This window comes from Amblyomma americanum, chromosome 1 (assembly GCF_052857255.1).
Source record: "Amblyomma americanum isolate KBUSLIRL-KWMA chromosome 1, ASM5285725v1, whole genome shotgun sequence".
Taxonomy (NCBI): domain Eukaryota; kingdom Metazoa; phylum Arthropoda; class Arachnida; order Ixodida; family Ixodidae; genus Amblyomma; species Amblyomma americanum.
Window position 1 is genome coordinate 308171514 of NC_135497.1, and position 18993 is coordinate 308190506.

General features: G+C 51.1%; 1 protein-coding gene across 1 annotated transcript; it reads right to left on the reverse strand.

Moving 5' to 3' along the window:
* Positions 1–1618: 1618 nt before the first annotated feature.
* LOC144119996 (protein argonaute-4-like) lies at positions 1619–18689 on the reverse strand. The gene is made up of 4 exons (XM_077652486.1): positions 18120–18689; positions 3973–4441; positions 2493–3697; positions 1619–1909 (listed from the first exon to the last, which is right to left on the reverse strand). The coding sequence occupies exons 1-4, from the start codon at positions 18687–18689 to the stop codon at positions 1619–1621; spliced, it is 2535 nt and encodes an 844-aa protein (XP_077508612.1).
* Positions 18690–18993: the final 304 nt, after the last annotated feature.

Sequence of the window (18993 nt, forward strand, 5' to 3'; positions counted from 1 at the left end):
CTGAATCGACGTCGGAAGTTGGGAGGATCAGGTGGACATCAACACCGGACCGGTAGGCCCATTTTTTTTTTACTATAATCGTGATCCGAAGTTTCCACGCGGTCCGGCGCGACTAGGCCTTATCTAGGCCTAGCGCCAACAAGGCCTCGAAGGGCGCTCCGCGGTGCGACTGGGCAATGGCACGGTCGCGATGGAGATCCGAGGCACTCAAGACCTTACTCCAAGCACACGGAACGCCGATTTAGTCCGAAGTTGGGCGGAAAATCAGATGGAGGCAGAGCCGGCCACCACGTGGTGAGCCCCGAGGAGCGGGAATGCCAGGGCACGGCCGAGGCGATGGAAGAGAATGACAGAGACCCGGGCAGATGGCAGACGGCGGGACCGAGACGAAAGAAAGGCAAGAAAGCCGCGGCGAGGAACAAATTCAAGGAATCCCAACAAATCGAGGGAAACATAGCAGTGACCGACAAGAAGACGTACGGGCGGACGGATGAGTGGAAGATGCCGCCGCTGCCTAAGGACGACTACAACATAATCCTACGGCTTAGGGGAAGACTACGAATCAGTGAACTAGAACAGTTTCAAGTCACGAGAGCAATCGTACAAGAACTCAAAGGAAAAATCAAGGCGGAGGACTTCATAACAAGGATCAGACCAGGAGACAATCAGGTCTCCAGGTTGCGCACAAGCCCACAAACACTGTTGCGTTTTCCTACCTGTTCCCAAAGACCGGCTGCCGAGAGAAAGAGCCCAAGGCATTGTCTACCAAATTCCATGCGCCGACTGCGACGCAAGCTACATCGCCGAAACCAAAAATTTCAAAGAATTCGGCAACATAAGAACGACATCCGCAAATTCGCAAGAGAGCGCAATCCAGTAGCCGAACATTCCGAGGACTCCGACCATACAATCAACTTTGAAGAAACCCGCATCCTCGGAACCGAAACAAATTACCACAAGAGGCTCCTTCTGGAATCCTGGCATATCCAAACCACCCCGAACAATATCAACCGCACAAAAGGAAACCTGCCCCCAGTATATGCCCAGGGACTTCGCTCTTCAACGCAACGAAAAAAGTCGCCATTCAGCACCCCCTGCAGTGCGCCAGCTTGACTAACAGCCTAAACCCCCTCTCCCGCGCCTTTCGCGACACAGCTGTCGTTCTTTTAACCCCTCCCCTCCATACTTAAAAGACACTAGCTACTGCCCTCAGTCATCCCCGATGAAGGAGCCACGTCGGCTTCGAAACGATGGGTTAAAGTTAAAATTTTGGTTGGAGATGTGCAGTTTATTATAAGAAATTTCCGGAGCCCTTCACTACGGTGTCTCTCATATAACCTGGGTCGCTTTGGGACGTTAAACCTCAATAAACCAGACACATCCCACTTTGTGGGAACCCTTTACTCGCTGTTGCGCAATGGAATATCAAAGTTGGCGCATGCACAGTTGCTATTCGGGCCCAGAGCCAACAGTCATCCGGTGCTCTATAGTGTGTAAGAAGCGCCCAAACTCCCTGTCGCTGCCTTCATAGTGGTCTGCTTAATTTTGCACTGACAAGTTCTGAGCAGGTTCACTTCGTTTCTGCGTCATTAAAGAGTTTCTGCGACCCTGTGATCCTCTACAGCCACCAGTACCGACTATTGACACTCGGTGCCCCAGACGGCATTCCATTACTGTGCACCTGATTGCCGAAATGGCTGCAGAGGTAGAAGTCGAAGTCGAGCGGGTGCGTGACCACAGAGTCTACGGTGGTGCCGGGCGGCACGTTGCGGCACTGGCCAACCCCGTCTCGGTCATTGGTGGGCATGAAACGCGTGTGGTGACGCTTCTGGACCACGGTGAAGGTCAGCGCCGGCTCGTACGTCTCGTTAGGGGAAAGCTCCTGGCACGCCAGTCGGATGGCGCTCACCTGGAAACAAGATCACGGCCCAGCTGTAGTCCTGAGCTGGTCGGCTAATAGATTAAACACTGCTTCTGGAGCTTGACACAGGGGATGGGCAGGACAACACAATATCGTGCACAGTCCAGCAGCTACGAGCCGGCGTCTTTCGCACAAAGTTAGGAGAAACTTATGGCGCTGTGAGTAAATTCCTATCGTATTTGGAAAACTGGTAGAATCTATACAAACTTGGAAGCGTGCCTGATCTGGCTAGCAGGTAATTCATGACAGCGTAAAATGCAACACAGTACAAGACAGGTACGATGAACACCAGCGCTGTGGTGTGTTGCATTTTTATCTAAATTGAGACGCCTCAGTTACCGCAGTCGATTATGTTCGATGTTGAATCCCCGAGGCAATATGCTGCTGCCCCTTTCAATTATAAACAACCCACAAAAAGATGCGGGTATAAATCATTTTGCATTCGAAACTTACCTAGCGGTTGCGAACCTCCATGAACTGCCCCTCGCTCACTCCGTCTCGAAAGAAGATAATGCGCTCCGGCTTGTGCCTGGTAGCACAATAAAAGCCTTCAGGATGTCTTTCATCATGCCCTTGAAATCCTTGATGATCTCCAGGGCGAAGTGGCGGCGGAGTCCTCCATCTGGATGCGAATAGAGGCGTGGAACTTGGATGGAATGGAGTCCAAGCTGCCAACGCACGCCGCGATGGACAGCCTCAGCTTGTCACCGGGCGCCGGATGAGTCACGTCCGCGCCGATGATGATTACCGGCTTTTGGAAGATTTTCGGCTTCTCCTTGGGCAGCAGGCTGTTGATGCCATCCAGCTTGGCGTTCATCTTCTGGCAGAGGTTGGTGATGAGCGCGGCGTTGCACTTCTTGATCACGTTGCTGTCCATCACGCACTGGGTGCGCAGCCCGATCTCGGTCTCGGCTACCTGCTTTATTTCGGCGTAGTTCGTGTTCTTGGCGAGCATGATGATGACCATCTCGAGGCTTACAGTCTTGCGCTGCTCCTCGAGAAGGATGTTCCGCACGGGCTTGCGGTTCGCATCAGTCGTGGTCACGTCCAGCGGCTGCTCGATGCACATGCCCAGTTCCTGACCGACGCGGATGAGCGTTCTGACGAAGTTGTCGAGGCTGTCTCGCTGCGCGAACCGGCTCAGGTTGAGCAGCGTCCAGCGGGTCAGCATGGCCGGCTCGTAGAAGTGACGGCCCCGCAGTTCCCAGGTGCCCTCGCGGGGCTTGCCGATGAAGTTGTTCTCGAAGACCAGCGACGGCGGGTCGAGCACGCGGCCCCTGAGCTGCGTCTGCTCGGTGCTGATCTTGATGCCGAACTCGTGCAGACACTGGTCGCTGCTGCTGACCAGGTCCCGCACCGTCTGGCGGGTCTCGTTGAAACGCTTGGCCGGTGGCTGGGCCGTACGCTTGATCATCTCGGACGTCTGGTTCTCGTCCAGTTTCTTCTTGCAGTGCTGCCCTTCGACGATCACGCAGACCTCCAGCGGGAGGTAGACCGGGTGGGTCGCGCTGCCTGTCTGGATGCAGGGCAGGTTCGGGTACGAGAGGCGGTGGTAACGTTTATAGAAGTAGTCGGCCACCGCGCAACAGAAGCCGTCTTCCATGTTGAAGAAGAGCTTCTTGGCTGGTTCCTTAGTGACGCGAATCACCTTGTACTTGCGAGGGTATGGAAGGTGGGTGACTTTGACGCGCAACCCCTTGAGCTCCTTGTTGAGACGAACGTTCTGGGAGTCGCGCAGTTCCCTGAAGTCTGGCCGACATCTCGCGCCGGCCCTCGCTGAGCAGTTTGCACATGAAGTCGGTCACGGAGTAGAGGCTCGTAGAAGGCGGTGGCGAGACATGTCGACGTCGAGCATGGGCTTCTACTGAGCGGGCCGAACGCTCGTGTAGTAGCCAAACCAGACTTCGCGGCCACCTCCAAGGGTGTTGTAGTCGTTAGAGGATGGCGGCTTGAAAAAGGACCGCCGGACGGGCGTGAGTTTGATCGACGGTCCGTGTCGCAGCACAATGTCCACGGCCTGCAGGCCATGGACATTGTGCTGCGACACGGACCGTGGGGAACCCCATGGGGAACCTGGCTGACGCGGTTGTCGAAGACCGCGTGCAGCGCGTCCAGATTCACGGTACCCGCGTATTGGATCTTGACGATGAACTTCTGAATCCGCTGGTTCTCCTCGAAGTCGACCGTGAATGTGCGCGTGCGGAACTTGGGCTCACGGCGCGTGTACAGGTTCTTGCGGCCGTCGAAGGCGGGCATGCAGCCGTTCAGGTCGACCCGGTACTTCTTGACTAGCAACTCGATGACCAGGCGGTTGATCTTTGTGCTGATGCAGCGGTACTTGCGATTCTCGGGCACTTTGGCCTCCTTGCGCGTCTCGGAGCAGATCTCCACGTCGTAGTAGAAAACGTTTCCTGCAGGAATCTCGATGTTGAAGTAGTTGGCGGTCAACTGGATCGGCCGGCCCAGTTTGCCTTGCGCGGGGCGGCACGGGAAATGTAACGGCAGGGTCCGCTCGATTTCCTGCAGACCGCGCCGGGGCAGTCCGCGGCTAAGCTTCAAATTCCCACAGCGCACAACTCGTGTCCAGCTTTCTTGGGCAAAATATTGAAAATTGAAAAATTGTAAGTTTACTCTTATGGAAATATTGAAGGTGATGGTCATAGTCCGGATGTTTTTTTAGGAGCTGGCATCAAACAGTGAAGGCTCCCATAGAAAAACATTAGGGAACGCTTTTGACGATAGCAAAAACGTTAATGATAAAATGCAAGCCTGCCGACGGAAGATCTGCAGATCTCTTGTCCAGAATTTTCGGGTAGGCGGTTGAATTACGCACAAAGTCCACGCGTAAACTACGCCTGACCTCTGCGTTAGCTGTCTAGAAGTAAACTCCTCCGTACATCGGTTAATCGAAAAAAGTCAAAAGTCCACTCGTCCATTACACACTGCCGATCTGAGTTGCTCGTCACGCTGTTGATATGGAGAGGTCAAAATTATCTCGGTGAAGTAAGGAGAGAATGCAAAGTGAACGGAATGCATTGGGCAGATTGTCACGTGTCTACACTGCGGATTGTACTCGCAGTTTTGTTTCGGTGAGACTCACTTTTTTGCCTGTGGACTATAGCACAGAATGCACTCCAGTGAGCTATAAATCGACCACAGTATGCCTTCTTATCGTTTGCTTGTAATATACCACGAATTTTGAGCGGAACGCGAAAAATTCAAATTTCAGAGACTCCTGTGGGGCGAAGTGACAGCTGTAGGCAACCAGAAGTTTTCAGCGTCAGTCGCAGCAATGTAACACAGGCCAGCGAGAGGACCAAGCATTCTTTGAAGGAGTGAAAACACTAAATTTTTGGCAATGTGCTTTTGGTCTGGCACACAAATGTGCAATATGAACTCTGCTTTGTCGTTTTAATTAATTCAAACTCTTACACTGAAGTGTTGCAGAAGTCAGGATGGCAGCAAATGAACAAAGAGCTATATATCGGTTTTGTATGCTTCACAAGACCTGGTGCTCACTTGTGACATCACAACAGTCTTTCGACTCCTGAAAGCGAAACTGAAAGGCCATGGAATAAATTCAGTTATAAATTAGGGGCTGAGCGTAGGCGAATTTCACGTGGTGATTAATTCTAACAAAGTGTGTGTGTGTGTGTGTGTGTGTGTGTGTGTGTGTGTGTGTGTGTGTGTGTGTGTGTGTGTGTGTGTGTGTGTGTGTGTGTGTGTGTGTGTGTGTGTGTGTGTGTTTGGTTTTATGGCCCGTAAGCAGCTGAGGCTATCATGCACAGGGTTGGTAAGATCTCACTGTTGCGCTGGCGGCCTACACACTAAACAAATTCTCACCCTTAAGGGTGCAAATCAGCTGTCCCCAGACGAATACCCTTTAGGGTGCTTAAAAGGGTTCAAAGATCAGCACCCTGAAGGAAAGCTGCAAAGCATAAAAGTTTCGATGGCGCGCATCAATCCAAGGCTTTTGCTTCATGAGTGAATCAACGTGGGGCACCCTTCCACCATGCATTCGTAGAGGTGTTATGAAAAAATAGTACCCTTTAATGAGGGTGCAACCATTACATCCTATAAAGTATCACTAAGTGCACCCTTCATTAACGGTGCTGATCTCTGCACCCTTTTTTAGCACCAAAAAATTGAAAAAGGGTGTTCGTCTGGGGACAGCTGATTTACACCCTAAAGGGTGAGAAATTGTTTAGTGTGTAGTTATTTAAAAAAAAGAATTTCCTGGTGACATTTCCTTTTTATAGGAATCTAGCTGCTTGTGACAGGTCTTCTACTGTATTCTCTCCGAAGAGCAAGCAAGGGTGGAAAGGGAAGCGTTTGTGCTGAAATTTCGAGTTTCCTGGATGAAAAAATATGGACGCCACATTCACAAGCAGGATTTTCTTGTTTCATAATGTCTTAAGCATCATTCGCAAGCAAAAATACGCAATGAAAATTTCGGCGAGCACGTTAAGCGAGCCCGTAGTGGTTATACACAACCACAGGCCAGTTTCCCGTGATTTGTTGAAGCCGTTAAGTGACGTGCGGCAAGTACCTGCATACGCTAAGTCGAGAGTACATCAGCAAGCAATGAAAACACGCTTCTAATCATTCTCAATATGGTATCTGAATCCCCTCAACGAACTGAAAATAAAACCTTCCTCCGAAGAAAAAATTGAAAAATGTTTTTTTAGGAAACAAAATGGCGCAGTAATTGTCTCTCATATCTCGCGTAATGATGGGTTGCGCAAAAGGAACATCCACATGAAAGAAGACGGCACTGCGCTTGCCCCGTGTTCTTTCATGTGAATGTCGCTTTTGCGCAACCCATCTTCACGCTACGATGAACAATGTTGCTGAATCGCATAAGTCGGTGGACACCGAAACCGCGCCGTAAAGGAAAGGAGGAAGGTGGGAGTGGAAAAAAAGTGAAAGGTGCCGTAGTGAAGGTCTCCGGAATAATTTTCCACCATTAACTTCTGAAGGGTGCCGCTCACCTCCTATACTGCCCATAATTTCGATCACCTCCTATACTGCCCATAATTTCGACATCAGGCCCTCCCATTGGTCGGACGCCGTCACGTGCTTTCACGCGCTTTCTTCCTTCCTCTTCACCCGCGGTGCCAAAAACGCGAGCGGCGCATGCAAGCACCGATTTCATACGTAGCGCGATCATTCCAGAGAGTGCTTAAGTTCAGCTTCGCGTAGGGGGAGCCACGGGCGACAAAGGAAGGAGGAGCGAAGCAGGAGAGAGGAGATTGTGCGCTACCTTTGTCCGCTGAGGGGCGTTAGTGGAGTTATCATCACGTGACAATTCTGAACCCTACTCATAAAATGTATATTGGAAAGCATCATGGGAAAGGCCCTCACGTGAAAAGGGAGCGCTTAAAATTTTTTTGAGACGCCCAGTACGGTGCACGCACGATCACTAAAAACGCCACTAACGAAGCCATGGCTTGCAGTCCGGCAACTATCAAGAGCCACGCAACGTGTTCAGCCACTGCGCACGCGCTGATTTATGCCGACGTGGCAGGCAGGCAGGAGCGCTATGTACGGCGCCATCTGGCGAACTCAGCGCGAACTGCGCATGCGCGGTAGCGGTACGCGCTTCTGGCAAACCGCGCGTGCTCATGTCACCGGCTCGTGGTATGCGCTTCTTCGTCGTCTTCGTCTCGGAGGTATAATTTGGGCAAGTAAGATGAAGCGAGGTTGGAGTGGTTAGCGCTCGGACCGCGGTTAGCAGTCCTGCCAAACGTCGTGGCCGGTGCGGTCACGTGCGGCTCTGCACCTTTGCTTACGGCGTCACGGCGGGTGGACAAAGGAATCGACTTCCTAAGCTGCGATTAGAATAGCTTAATATTAACCAAGAAGAATGAACGCGTTTAACTCGGAAGTTTTTCCTTTTGGGATTCTCAGAGAACACCGTCCGTGAGGCTCTGTTCTACAGCCCTGCTGCTTACACGCATGTATAGTTTCTGTGATAAGTAACCAGGAAGCATGACTTGCCTCATAGGTGCACATTTCATAACTTATCTCGTCCCCTAAGCTCTAGATCGCTGTACGGTAAGGACAGCCCTGGTCGTCACCGTCTAGGACCACTTGATCTTTACGGAAGCTGTAAGGGCTCTACTATACGAGCGAGAAGCAGACCATGCAGCCCAGTTACTTTTGGCAGAGACTGTACGTACCCTCGCGCCCCATGGAGGGGAAGGCAGGCCTCATTTCCTCAATTTAGAGCCCCTCTGATAAAGCCAAAAGAAAATAAAGAGGTGACGGAATGCCTGCCCCAGCAAAGCTGTCACAGGCATAAATCAAACAAAACAAGTGAACACGGGCTAAAGAACAGACGTCAGCAAATCCAACATGTCGTATAAAATGAAACGCTAACCATAAAAGAAATCTGTCAGGGTTTAAACTTGCATGGTTAAACCTATTACAGTGCGAACGTATTCCCAAATCTCCGAGGTCAAATTTTGGCAATTGCCCGGACCAAATTTGGTGGTCGCCATCGTGCCGGGCACCATGAATTGTGATTGGACATCGATTTTGGTTCAACTCGGCCAGTCCAATTTTAGGGGTTGCCCGGGCCAAACTTCGAGGTCGCCATGGTGTTCGGCGCGGTCAGTTACGGCTAGACACCGATTTTGATGCTAATATGCCAAGGTCAGATTTCGGGGGGGGGCAAATTTTAGGGGTGGCCCGGGCCAAATTTGGTGGTCGCCATTGTGTTCGGCGCGGTAATTTATGGCTGGACATCGATTTTGGTGCTAATCTGCAGAGGTCAAATTTCGGGGGTGGGTGGGCCAATTTTTATGGTTTGCCCGGGCCAAATTTAGAGGTCGCCATCGTGCTCGGTGCGGTCAGTTATGGCTAGATATCGTTTTGGTCGAAATCTGCCTAGGTCAAATTACGGGGGTAGGTGGGCCAAATTTCAGGGTTTGCCCGCCAAATTTAGAGGTCGCCATCGTGCTTGGTGCGCTCAGTTATGGCTAGATATCGTTTTGGTCCAAATCTGCCAAGGTCAAATTTCGGGGGTGGGTTGGCCCGAGATCAAGGTCAAAGACCACGCCACCATGGTGAACCAGGGTGGTCATGGTGAACCTTGTAGACATGGTACACCTTATGTAGCTTATAGGAAAGATAATGCTGTGGTAGGCATCACAAGGTAATTTGAAAGTCATCCAGAGACGATCTCAGATAATTTTTCACCGAGTAGAGCTTTCGCTTAAAAGGCACGGTATGTCTTGACAGGCGCACCAGTGACAAGTCTATCACGTCCGCGGGCGTGCGCCTAACACACACACACACACACACACACACACACACACACACACACACACACACACACACACACACACACACACACACACACACACACACACACACACACACACACACACACACACACACACACACACACACACACACACACACACACACACACACACACACACACACACACACACACACACACACACACACACACACACACACACACACACACACACACGCGCACGCACGCACGCAAAATTAACTGCTACAGGACCCGCAGCTCGCATGTTGTGTTGGGTACACGAAATAGAACAATGAAATTGCCACTGACTCGTCTTCCCTGTAATGGGACTACAATCTGAGAGAGGCGCCAAGTTATGAATTTTTGAAGTACCAAACTAAATATGCTACCATGAAACTTACGGAAGCAATACACAGCACACTGCAAATAGGCTGCCACCATATAAGCAGGACCTGAAGTGAAAGAACCTGTCTGAATGGTGCGAGCATGTGTCGTCAGCGTTAAGGGCCAGGATAGATTAGTATCTGATCTAGCGAACACACGTGTTAAATAATGCCCGATAAGTGACAGTAAATAAAATAAGGAAATGATAACCGAAACGATTAGCACTCTATTAACAGTCCATTCATCGAAAAAGGAACAAGCTCCCTCGCGACACAAGTTCTTACGCACCAAAATCGCTACAGGTCGAATCAAACACACAAGTAAAATTTTTCAGAGTGAGTAGAGAGAAATTATAGGAACAACACAAGGTGAAATTTCCTCTACGAACAGCACGTCACATTTGAGATTGCGCATACTAATGACACATAGGCACTTTCGCGCAATTCACCTTCATAGTGTGAACAGATATAACCCAACACAGTATGATCGCACGACACGAATAAATGCCAAGTGTGGAGCGCCTTACTCACCGCAGTAGCAATTTCCACACGAAAGTCAGCTTAAGTTAATCTCGATAACGACACCGTCGGCGCTTGTACTCACTACGAAAAAAAATCCTTTCAATAACTGGAAATCGCAAGCAAAAGCTCAAGCCACGAGCGGCTGTTCCACCAGTGGAAAACCTATATAGTGGCGCCCCGTCAGCGGACGACGTTCAAAGTGTGTATCAAACATAACAGCACCGACACCGCGAAAACTTCAAAAGAGCAGTGACGCGAAACTCTCACAACGTACGCGCTGCACAGTTTGCCTGGCTGCACTCGAGTCTGAAAACCTGCCCAAACGAGCGGTCAAGTTGACTTACTCGCCGCCGCGACTAAGTGAAAACGTGGGGGGCTAGAGTACGAAATTTATTCTCAACCTCTCGCCTCCGTGGTTCCTGGTATTGAAAAAGCACGAACCTTATGTAATGCGATGGTTACCCGAGTCGCTTTGGGACTTTAAACCCTCATAAACCAAACCTAGCTGTCTGTTCCAGGGCATGCCCACACATTTGGAACACATTACAATGTTCTTAAAGGGACACATAGGAGAACCCTATCAAATTTTTTTCGTTAGCAAAATCTGATAGTCCGGCATTTCATGGCTTTGTTGCCGCTTGTCCGGGAGCGAAAGATGCATTTATTTTAAAGAAATTTGGATTCGAAGCTGAAAAATTTTTTCCCGCCGCTCCGATTCAAACTCGAGAACTCTTATGACGACACGGAGAACTCTTATGACGTCACAGGACGGAGTGACGTGAAACGTGACGCAAACGGAGGCTCCGTGATATCTGGCGGCTAGCGGTGGGGTCTAGCAGCTGCCGAAATGAAAGCTACCGCCGCCGCACGTTGAAGGCATTTATCGGGGGTCGCTACCATCGCTTCGTTTACGTTTGCACCGGCGTCTTGCCAGCGTTACGATGGATCCCGTTCCCGAACCCGACGACGTAGTTCTCGCAAAAACTCCGGCCTGCATTTCAGCGACCTCAGCCCCCCCGGAGCGTGCGATGCTTTTGAGGGAGCGCGGTTAGGTTAGGCGGCGGCGGGTCGTTTCCCCCTTCCTCAGTGAGCAGCCGTTGCAAACTAAATATCATAACCCCAGTTCGAGGAGTCGCGAGGGGCGAGGACAAGGTCGGCGCCTTGCGCCCATCGGAGGCTGGCCGGGGCTTTGGGGCCAACGGATTGTGATTCCTTGAACGGCGCGGTTGCACGGCGCAGCAGGCGGCGTCGATGTCTCCCACGGTTGCAAGAGCCAAGTTATTTATTTATTTTTGCCCCACAAAAAACGGATGGGTGCTCAAGGGCGGTCGCGTTTAAAGTCGGCGGCTTGAAACTAAAGCCGGCGCACGACGACGCCTCAACGGCTTCCACTATATCCAACGGGTCCACTGAATCGGGCTCGCTCGCCTACTTGCATGTATCTTCAGATATGTGCTGTGAATGTATTAAATTAGCCGAGAGCTCGAAAGGAACAGCTCCGCCCAACTGCCGAAGCTATTGAATTACGTCACAACGCGCACCTCCCAGCGGAGCCGAATCAGTCTGGCCGGGCCGGCGGCGGCTGGCGCACTCGGCGCTAAATAGAGACATGCTCCAAGTCTCCCCCCGCCAGTGCGGTCAGAGTGCGCCGATGCCGCCAAACGCGTCAGCGGTAAGGCGCAGTTGGAGTATAGAGGGTCTCGCTTTCGCCGACGTGACGTCGCCGTGCAGCGCGCGCGCGCTACGCCGCAGCATAAACGCGCGTTAACAGAGCCTGCGCTTAAGCGCTAACCAACGTATTCGGTGGCAGCATCAATGGAGCCACTGAAACGCCCCGCCCACTCACTGAACAAAGGAAAAGAAATCCCGTGCCGAGGTTCGGAATCGAACCAGGGCCTTTGGCGTTTAGGGGCGGAGACGCTACCACTCCACCACGACGGCTCTAGTTACAACCGTCAATAAAGGCGCATCTGGTGAATTCACTCTTCTGATGCAGAAATCTCCGCGCTTTCGATAGGTATATCCTGGCCTAACAGAGCTAGGCTATCAGCAATTTTTCTCAACTGCCTTGTACCTTGTCTCCCGTCCCTAATAAACGATTTCCGTTGAGTAGTTTGAAGTTGACTGGCACAGCCGGGAATGTTTCTCCGGGCCAGCGTGCGAATACACAAGTGCTGCCTTGTACGATCACCGACCATCGTGCCATCATAGTTTTTCATCGACCGTGTCGATCATCTGAAAAGCCTTAACAAGCTCCTTCAAAGGTTAACTAGCACTTGAAGCGGCACTTGGAGTTCCTCTGCTGTTCGGCGCTTCTAAATCGAGGCGCGTCAAAAACAAAACCACGGGGCACGCAAAGCTCATAGACGCGAAGCGCCATAACAAACCGAAACTCTCGTGGCCGCCTGTGGCGCCGCCAAGCATCGGTTTTTCTTTGCTTTCAACATTCAGGTTGTCTTGTCTGGCTTCCTTGTGTGATAAAAGTGCACTATTGGTTTTAAAACAAAAATTACTTCAATATTGAACCGCGCAACCTACCTTCGTCAGCCTTAGAAATTCGCGCACCATGTAGGAAGGAAAATTCCTCCAAGGTGGCGTCTCTTGTCCTATGGCTTCACCGCGCTTGTACTTGCGAGATTGGCCTGTGGCAGCGATACCTGTATTTTGGTTCTTGCTAGTTTTTACCTTACAAGAGCTTTGTTTTCAATAAGAGCGGCGTTTTTGTGATCAGAAGCTGGTATCCTATCGATACAAGCCAACTTCAATTTCTCCTCAGTGTCGCTTTAACGCTGTCGTGTTAAAAAACATCGAATTCGGATCTGGGGGAAGAGGGGAAGGTGGAGGGTATCTGTCTCACATATCGGCCGCGGACAGCTGAACCACAGCGTAAGGGAAGGTATAAAGGAGGGAGAAGAAAGAGGTACCGTAGTGGAGGGCTCCGGAATAATTTCGGCCACCTGGGGATCTTTAACGTGCACTGACATCGCACAGCACACGGGCGCCCATGCGTTTCGCCTCCATCGAAACGCGGCCGCCAGGGTCGGGTGCGCCGCATTTCGATGGCCGATTCACACGACGGTCCGTTCGCCCGCGGCCCGCGCATCACGTGTTCGGGCGCCACTAAAAACTTGTTGTTGTTGTTGTTGAAAACTTTTATTGTCCAACAGAGAAAGACCACACCGCCTGGGCCGCTCTGTCTCACCCCCCTTTACAGGGGAGAGGACTTAGGAGCGGCCCAGCCGCACGGGATGGTCGCATTCGATGCTGGCCGGGTTGGTTTCGCCGGCGGCCTCTTCTGCCAGTTGGACGGCGGTGATTTGGAGCTCAGGGTCCGAGCTCCGCAACAAGGTTTCCCAGGCTTCCCTACTGCTAATGCTTTGCGCCCTGCCTGGGGAGTAAGCGCACTCCCAAATTATATGGTCGATGGTTCCTCTCGCCCCGCACTTTTTACATTATCGTTCTCGCAGTCCGATCGGATATGTTTGTTTAGTACTGGGTTTGGGTATACTCCAGTCTGCAGGCGTCTCCACGCCGTCGCCTAACTCCTATTTAACGCCGTGTTTGGTGGGGGAAAACACCTCCGGCATTGCTTGTAGTGTTCTGTAATCTCTTGATACGAGATTAATCGCCCTTCTCTATCATGTTCGGCCTGAGCCGACCCATCCTGTACAACACGGAGGTAGAGATCTCGAGCTGCACGGTGGGCCGCCTCGTTACCGCTGACAGATTCGTGCGCCGGGGTCCAGATGATGTTGATCGTCCTATCAATCACTCCTTGTGTTAAAATTTTGGTGGTGATGGGGTTTATCCTCTCTGCTGAAATTTTGGATTGCAGTCTCACTGTCGCTAATAATATATCTAGCTTTGGTGCCAGCGCAAGCGATCGCTATCGCGGCTTCCTCCGCTATCTCGGTTTCTTTCCCTAGTATGGTGGCCGCCGTGATGAGGGTGCCCTCCCCATCTACCGCCACTATGGTCATGTATCGACTGTGTCTGTCCCCTGTCGCATCTACGTAGGGGACTTCATTTCGGGGTTTACCCCAATATATTCTTTCTATCGCTTCCGCCCTTTTCTGTCTCCTTTCCCTATTAAACTCAGGGTGCATATTTTTGGGTAGGGGAGGGATTCTTAGGTGCGCCCTGATTTCCCTGTCAATGTCGACCCTTTCCTATTGCCCCCTGTCTGTGGCCATTCCAAGATTACTTAGCGTAGCTCTTCCCACTCGCGTCGTGCTGAGTCTTTCAAGTTGCGAGGTTTTAACCGCTTCCGCGATTTCTGCAATCGTATTATGCAGTCCTAGGGCCAGTAGCTTCTCCGTCGATGTACAGATTGGGAGCCCTAGGGCCTTTTTTACGCATTTCTTGATGAGCGCGTCTATCTTGCTCCTCTCATCTGCCTTTAGGTTCAGATATGGCGTGGCGTATCCCACTCTACTAATGGTGAAGGCCTGTACAAATCTTAGGAGGTTTTTTTTCCTTGAGGCCGCCTCCCTTACGTGAGACCCTCCTGATGAGGTTTAATGTCTGGGTCGCGTGGTTTTCTAATTTGTTAATTGTGATCGTGTTCCTCCCGTGTGTTTGTAAGTAGAGGCCCAATATTCCTATTGTCTCTACCTTTGGTATTTCCCTTCCTTCCACGTACACCTGTGGGTCAGAGGGAGGTTTGTTCCTGAGAGCCTTGTCATTATACACGAAGATTTCTGATTTTTCAGGAGAACATTTAAGTCCTCCGCGTACTTTGAGATGACGTCTGCTGCCGCCTGCAGCGTTTGATTGATCTCTGCGTCGCTCCCTCTGTTGATCCAGAGGTTGATGTCATCCGCGTACAGGCTGTAGTTTAAGTTGTAGTTCCCAATTTTTCGCAATTCCTTCGGGAGCCCTCTTATGGCCATGTTGAAAATAGTGGGTGACAGTACCGATCCCTGAGGTGTCCCCCTGTTACCCAGCCTGATCATGCCGGATTGTATTTCCTGGAAATTTATAACCGCCGTGCGGTCCGTTAAAAAATTTCTGATATAACGATAGGTTTTTAGCCCTATTCCTGCCTGCTGGAGCCCCTCCAGAATGGCTTCGTGCTTGACGTTGTCGAAGGAATTTTTTCGGTCCAGTCACATAATGACTTTCACGTCTTTGGTTCTGGAATGAATTATGTCTTGCTGCAGCCGTAGCATGACGTCCTGTGTGCTCAGATGGGGCCTGAAGCCATACATCTCGTCTGGCCATTTCTCTGTTTCCTCCATATAATTTGAAATTCTGGTCTGAATGATGTGTTCCATTAACTTTCCGACACATGACGTGAGTGATATAGGCCGGAGGTTTTCCAGCTGCGGTTGCTTCCCTGGTTTTGGAATCAGGATCACGGTAGCCTCCTCTTTCCACAGCGGTGGGATCTCCCCCTTTTCCCAGCAATCCTGCATGTAGCTGGTAAGGGCCTCTATCGAGGTGTCATCTAAGTTCCTGAGCATCTTATTCGTGACTCCATCTGGCCCTGGAGCCGACTTGGTTTTGAGTTTCGCTATCTCCGCCCTTACTTCAGCTCTCGTGATGGGCGCGTCTAACTTCTCATTTGGAATCCCGTGGTAGTCGGGTAGCTCTCTAATTTCCGTGTCGCCTATGTATGTCTCGACGAGTTTTTTCATGAATATGTCGTCGTCCTGTTCTTCGCATGCGTGTCTAACTTTAGCCATTTTGACTCGTGCTTGTGTTTTGGACGTGTCAGGGTCTAATAAATGTCTTAGAATATTCCACGTCTGGGGGAGATTCATATTCCTTTCCATGTCACTACATTTGTTAGTCCAATTTTGTTCACACAGCTTAAAGGCGTAATCTTCTATTTCTTTGTTATGACGCGCCAGCCTTCTTCTGAGGTTTTTGTTGTTTCTACCTTGCCTTTTAAGTCGACGTTCCATGCCCTGTTTGGCCTCCCACATGTGTAAGAGTCGGGCATCCGCTATTTCCGGAGCTTTTTCTCCTTCTAGCGTCTTAGTTGTTTTCCTGGTGTCTTTCTTTACCGCTTCGCACCAGGCCTCTATATTTCCTATCTTGGTTGTCTCTGTTCCCCCTAAACTCTCTAAATCGGTCCGAGTCTGTGATTTTCGTCCGGAAACACTTTTTTCCTTTGACTTTACTCCTGATTTCAACCGTGGTTTCCACTATTGAGTGGTCGCTCCCCAGATTGAGTTCCGTATTTATCCATTGCGTCGTTTCTACATTTTTAATCAGGGTCAGGTCCGGTGAGGTATCGGCGGTAATGCTGTTCCCCGCCCGCGTGGGGTGTAACGGGTCAGTCAGCAATGTTATCCCCAGGTTATGCGTGTCCTCCCACAACTGTCTCCCCTTTGCGTCTTCCTTGGTGTACCCCCACTCCGGGTGATGGGCGTTAAAATCCCCTACTATAATTAGCGGCTGGTTCCCCGCTATTTTAAGTGCCTTGCTCATTATCGCCCTGAAGCGGACCTTCCGTTGTCGCGGTGGGCTGTAAATATTGAGTGGGAAAGTGTGTGATTCCTCCTTTTTACCTGTTAGAATTTCTACAAAGACGTTTTCTATGACGTTGTCTTCTAATTCGTGTTCGATCGGTGCTACGTTTCTCTGCACCAGTATTGTAACTCTCGATTTGTCCCCTTTCCCACTGTGGAAGGCGCGATACCCTTGTAATTTGGCCGGGCCACCGGTCTCCTGCAACGCCATAGCAAGGGGGGCTGATTCGCGGAGCGACAGCGTGCTCTGCAATATCGGTCGCTTGCGCCGATACCCGCGACAGTTCCACTGCCAAATTTGGATGTTATTGGGCGGTCTGTCCATTATTCAACTTTGTCATGTTCTCCTCAAGTATAGTCACTCTCGCATTTAGGTTGGCGGTTTCCCCCTTTAATTGCTGGAGCGCCTCCGTCATGAGGTGAAAGTGATTTTGCATCTGTATCTGCATTTGTTGAATCTGATTGGCTAAGTCCTCAGGTTTACTGTCTCTTTCCTTAGCAAAATTCTTAAGACTTCTCTCCAGTTTCGCATTTAATTTCTCTAGCTTTTCATCCACTGTCAGGTCTGAGTAGTTTTCCTCCCTGACTTTGCGTTTAGATGGGGGTGGAGAGATACCCTCGACCATCATATTAATCTCCGCACCCTTGCTGTCGGCTTGAACGCTAAGAGGGTCGCCTTCGATTTTGTTGGGCGCCGCTATTTTAGATCCGCCTGCTTTTGTTTGAGTTTGAGGCGGCACTGTATTGCGCTCTGTTTTTAAATTTTGTATGTCCTCCTTTAAAGTAAGGATCGTTGCATTCATGCTCTTAATAATGTTTGTCAATTTTTCTATTTCCTCGTCTTTTTTGTCCTTAATATTTCCGCCCTGGGTAGCCGTGCTTGCGAAGCTCACGCCTTTGCTCTTACCATTATGGGTTGTTGATGCGCCTCGGGCTCGACTGGGGGTCCTGGCTCTCGAGCTCGACAGTCCCCTGGATTGGCTCCTTCCCCTGGATTGCTTCCTCCCTCTGGAAGAGCTTCGTCCCCTGGAGGCTGTCCGCTGCTCCTCTCCTAGTCTAGGGAAGGAACTCGTCCTGGGCTTGTATCCTTCCTTCTCCCCGTCTGGTCTGGCCCTTGGGCGGCTCTGGTGTTCTTGGGTTTTTGCTATGCGGTTGGTTGCTCCCCCCGTGTCCGCTTCTTCCTTCATCTTCTTTTCCCAGTGTCTCTTTTTGATTTCGTACGGTGTACGATGGATCAGCTTGCATTTGCTGTCCCCCAGCATGTGATCTTTCCCGCAGAGTTGGCACTTCAGCTTGCAGGTGTGGGCCTCTGGTGGATTTTCCTGTCCGCAACCACGGCATTTGATGTTTGCCGGGTTTGGACACACGTCGATTCTATGGCCTAGTCTTCCGCATGCCTTGCATACTTCGTATTTCTTATACAGGTAGCATCTGTGCGCGGCTCCCCCAAGGATGACTGTCCTCGGTACTCTCTCCTCCTTGAAGAGTATTAATATAGTCGTGGAATCTTTCCCGAGTCTTCTCACCCCGATAACCTCCGGGTTTGCCTTGTGCCTTAGCATCTGCATGATCTCCTCTTGGGTGAAAATCCTATCCACTCCGTGCACCACTCCCTTGCCGCAGCCGTCCGGAGTGGCCACGTAGGCGAAAACTGGCACCTGTTCTTCTTCCCCTAGCTTGATTAGGTTTATGCTCACGTATTTCATCTTCCTTTCCCCACTTGTCGTAGCGATGAGGATGGAATGTTGTTTCGTGTTGGGTATCACGATGTCTTCCTCTTCCGTTTCTTGAATATTCACGCCCGCCGACGCCTTGATCATTCTTGTTAAGTATGCAGGTCCACGTTGAAGGAGTCTATCTAGCCCACTTTTGGGTCGGAGAATATTCTTGTCCGCTCCCTCCGGTATTTGTGCCTCCTGTTTCTCTACTGAAAATGCTGCCAGTTTTCTTCCGGCCTGCCGGAGCCTGAACTGCTCGGCCTCGATTTCCCTCCTGCTCTTCTCGAGCGGGACAACCTTCTTCCCTCTGCACTGGAACCACTGTCCCGGCGCCGTGAACTCCCGCGGGTCCACTTCGTCACCTTCAACCACCTCCATGATGGCTGCCCTCGTTTCAAATTTCCCGCGCGCTTCGTGCCGCGCGCCGTGGCGCTGCTCCTCACGCTAGGAGCGCCGCTGCGCCGCTGCTGCTCCCTCGGCTCCCCCGCCGGGGCTCCATGTATCCCCGGGTTAGGCTTAGCTCGCTTCGCCTCAAAAATCCTGGATTATTGGAAAAATCGGACTCACTTGGTGGAAAACTTTGTATCCTCGTATTCCCGGCGAGTTCCGACATCCGATTCTTCACTCCTTTTCAGTCGATGGGCAGGATTTCTCCCGATAACAGCGTCAAAGCATGGAGCTG

What these genes read in the sequence shown, in the direction of transcription:
- LOC144119996 (XM_077652486.1), bottom strand. Translation starts at nt 18,689, where the DNA reads ATGGAGGTGGTTGAAGGTGACGAAGTGGACCCGCGGGAGTTCACGGCG. An exon ending in CAAACCCGGAGGTTATCGGG is followed by an intron (nt 4,442 to 18,119) that starts GTGAGAAGACTC and finishes CGCGGTCTGCAG; the next exon opens with GAAATCGAGCGGACCCTGCC. An exon ending in GATCATCAAGGATTTCAAGG is followed by an intron (nt 1,910 to 2,492) that starts GCATGATGAAAG and finishes TCTTGTTTCCAG; the next exon opens with GTGAGCGCCATCCGACTGGC.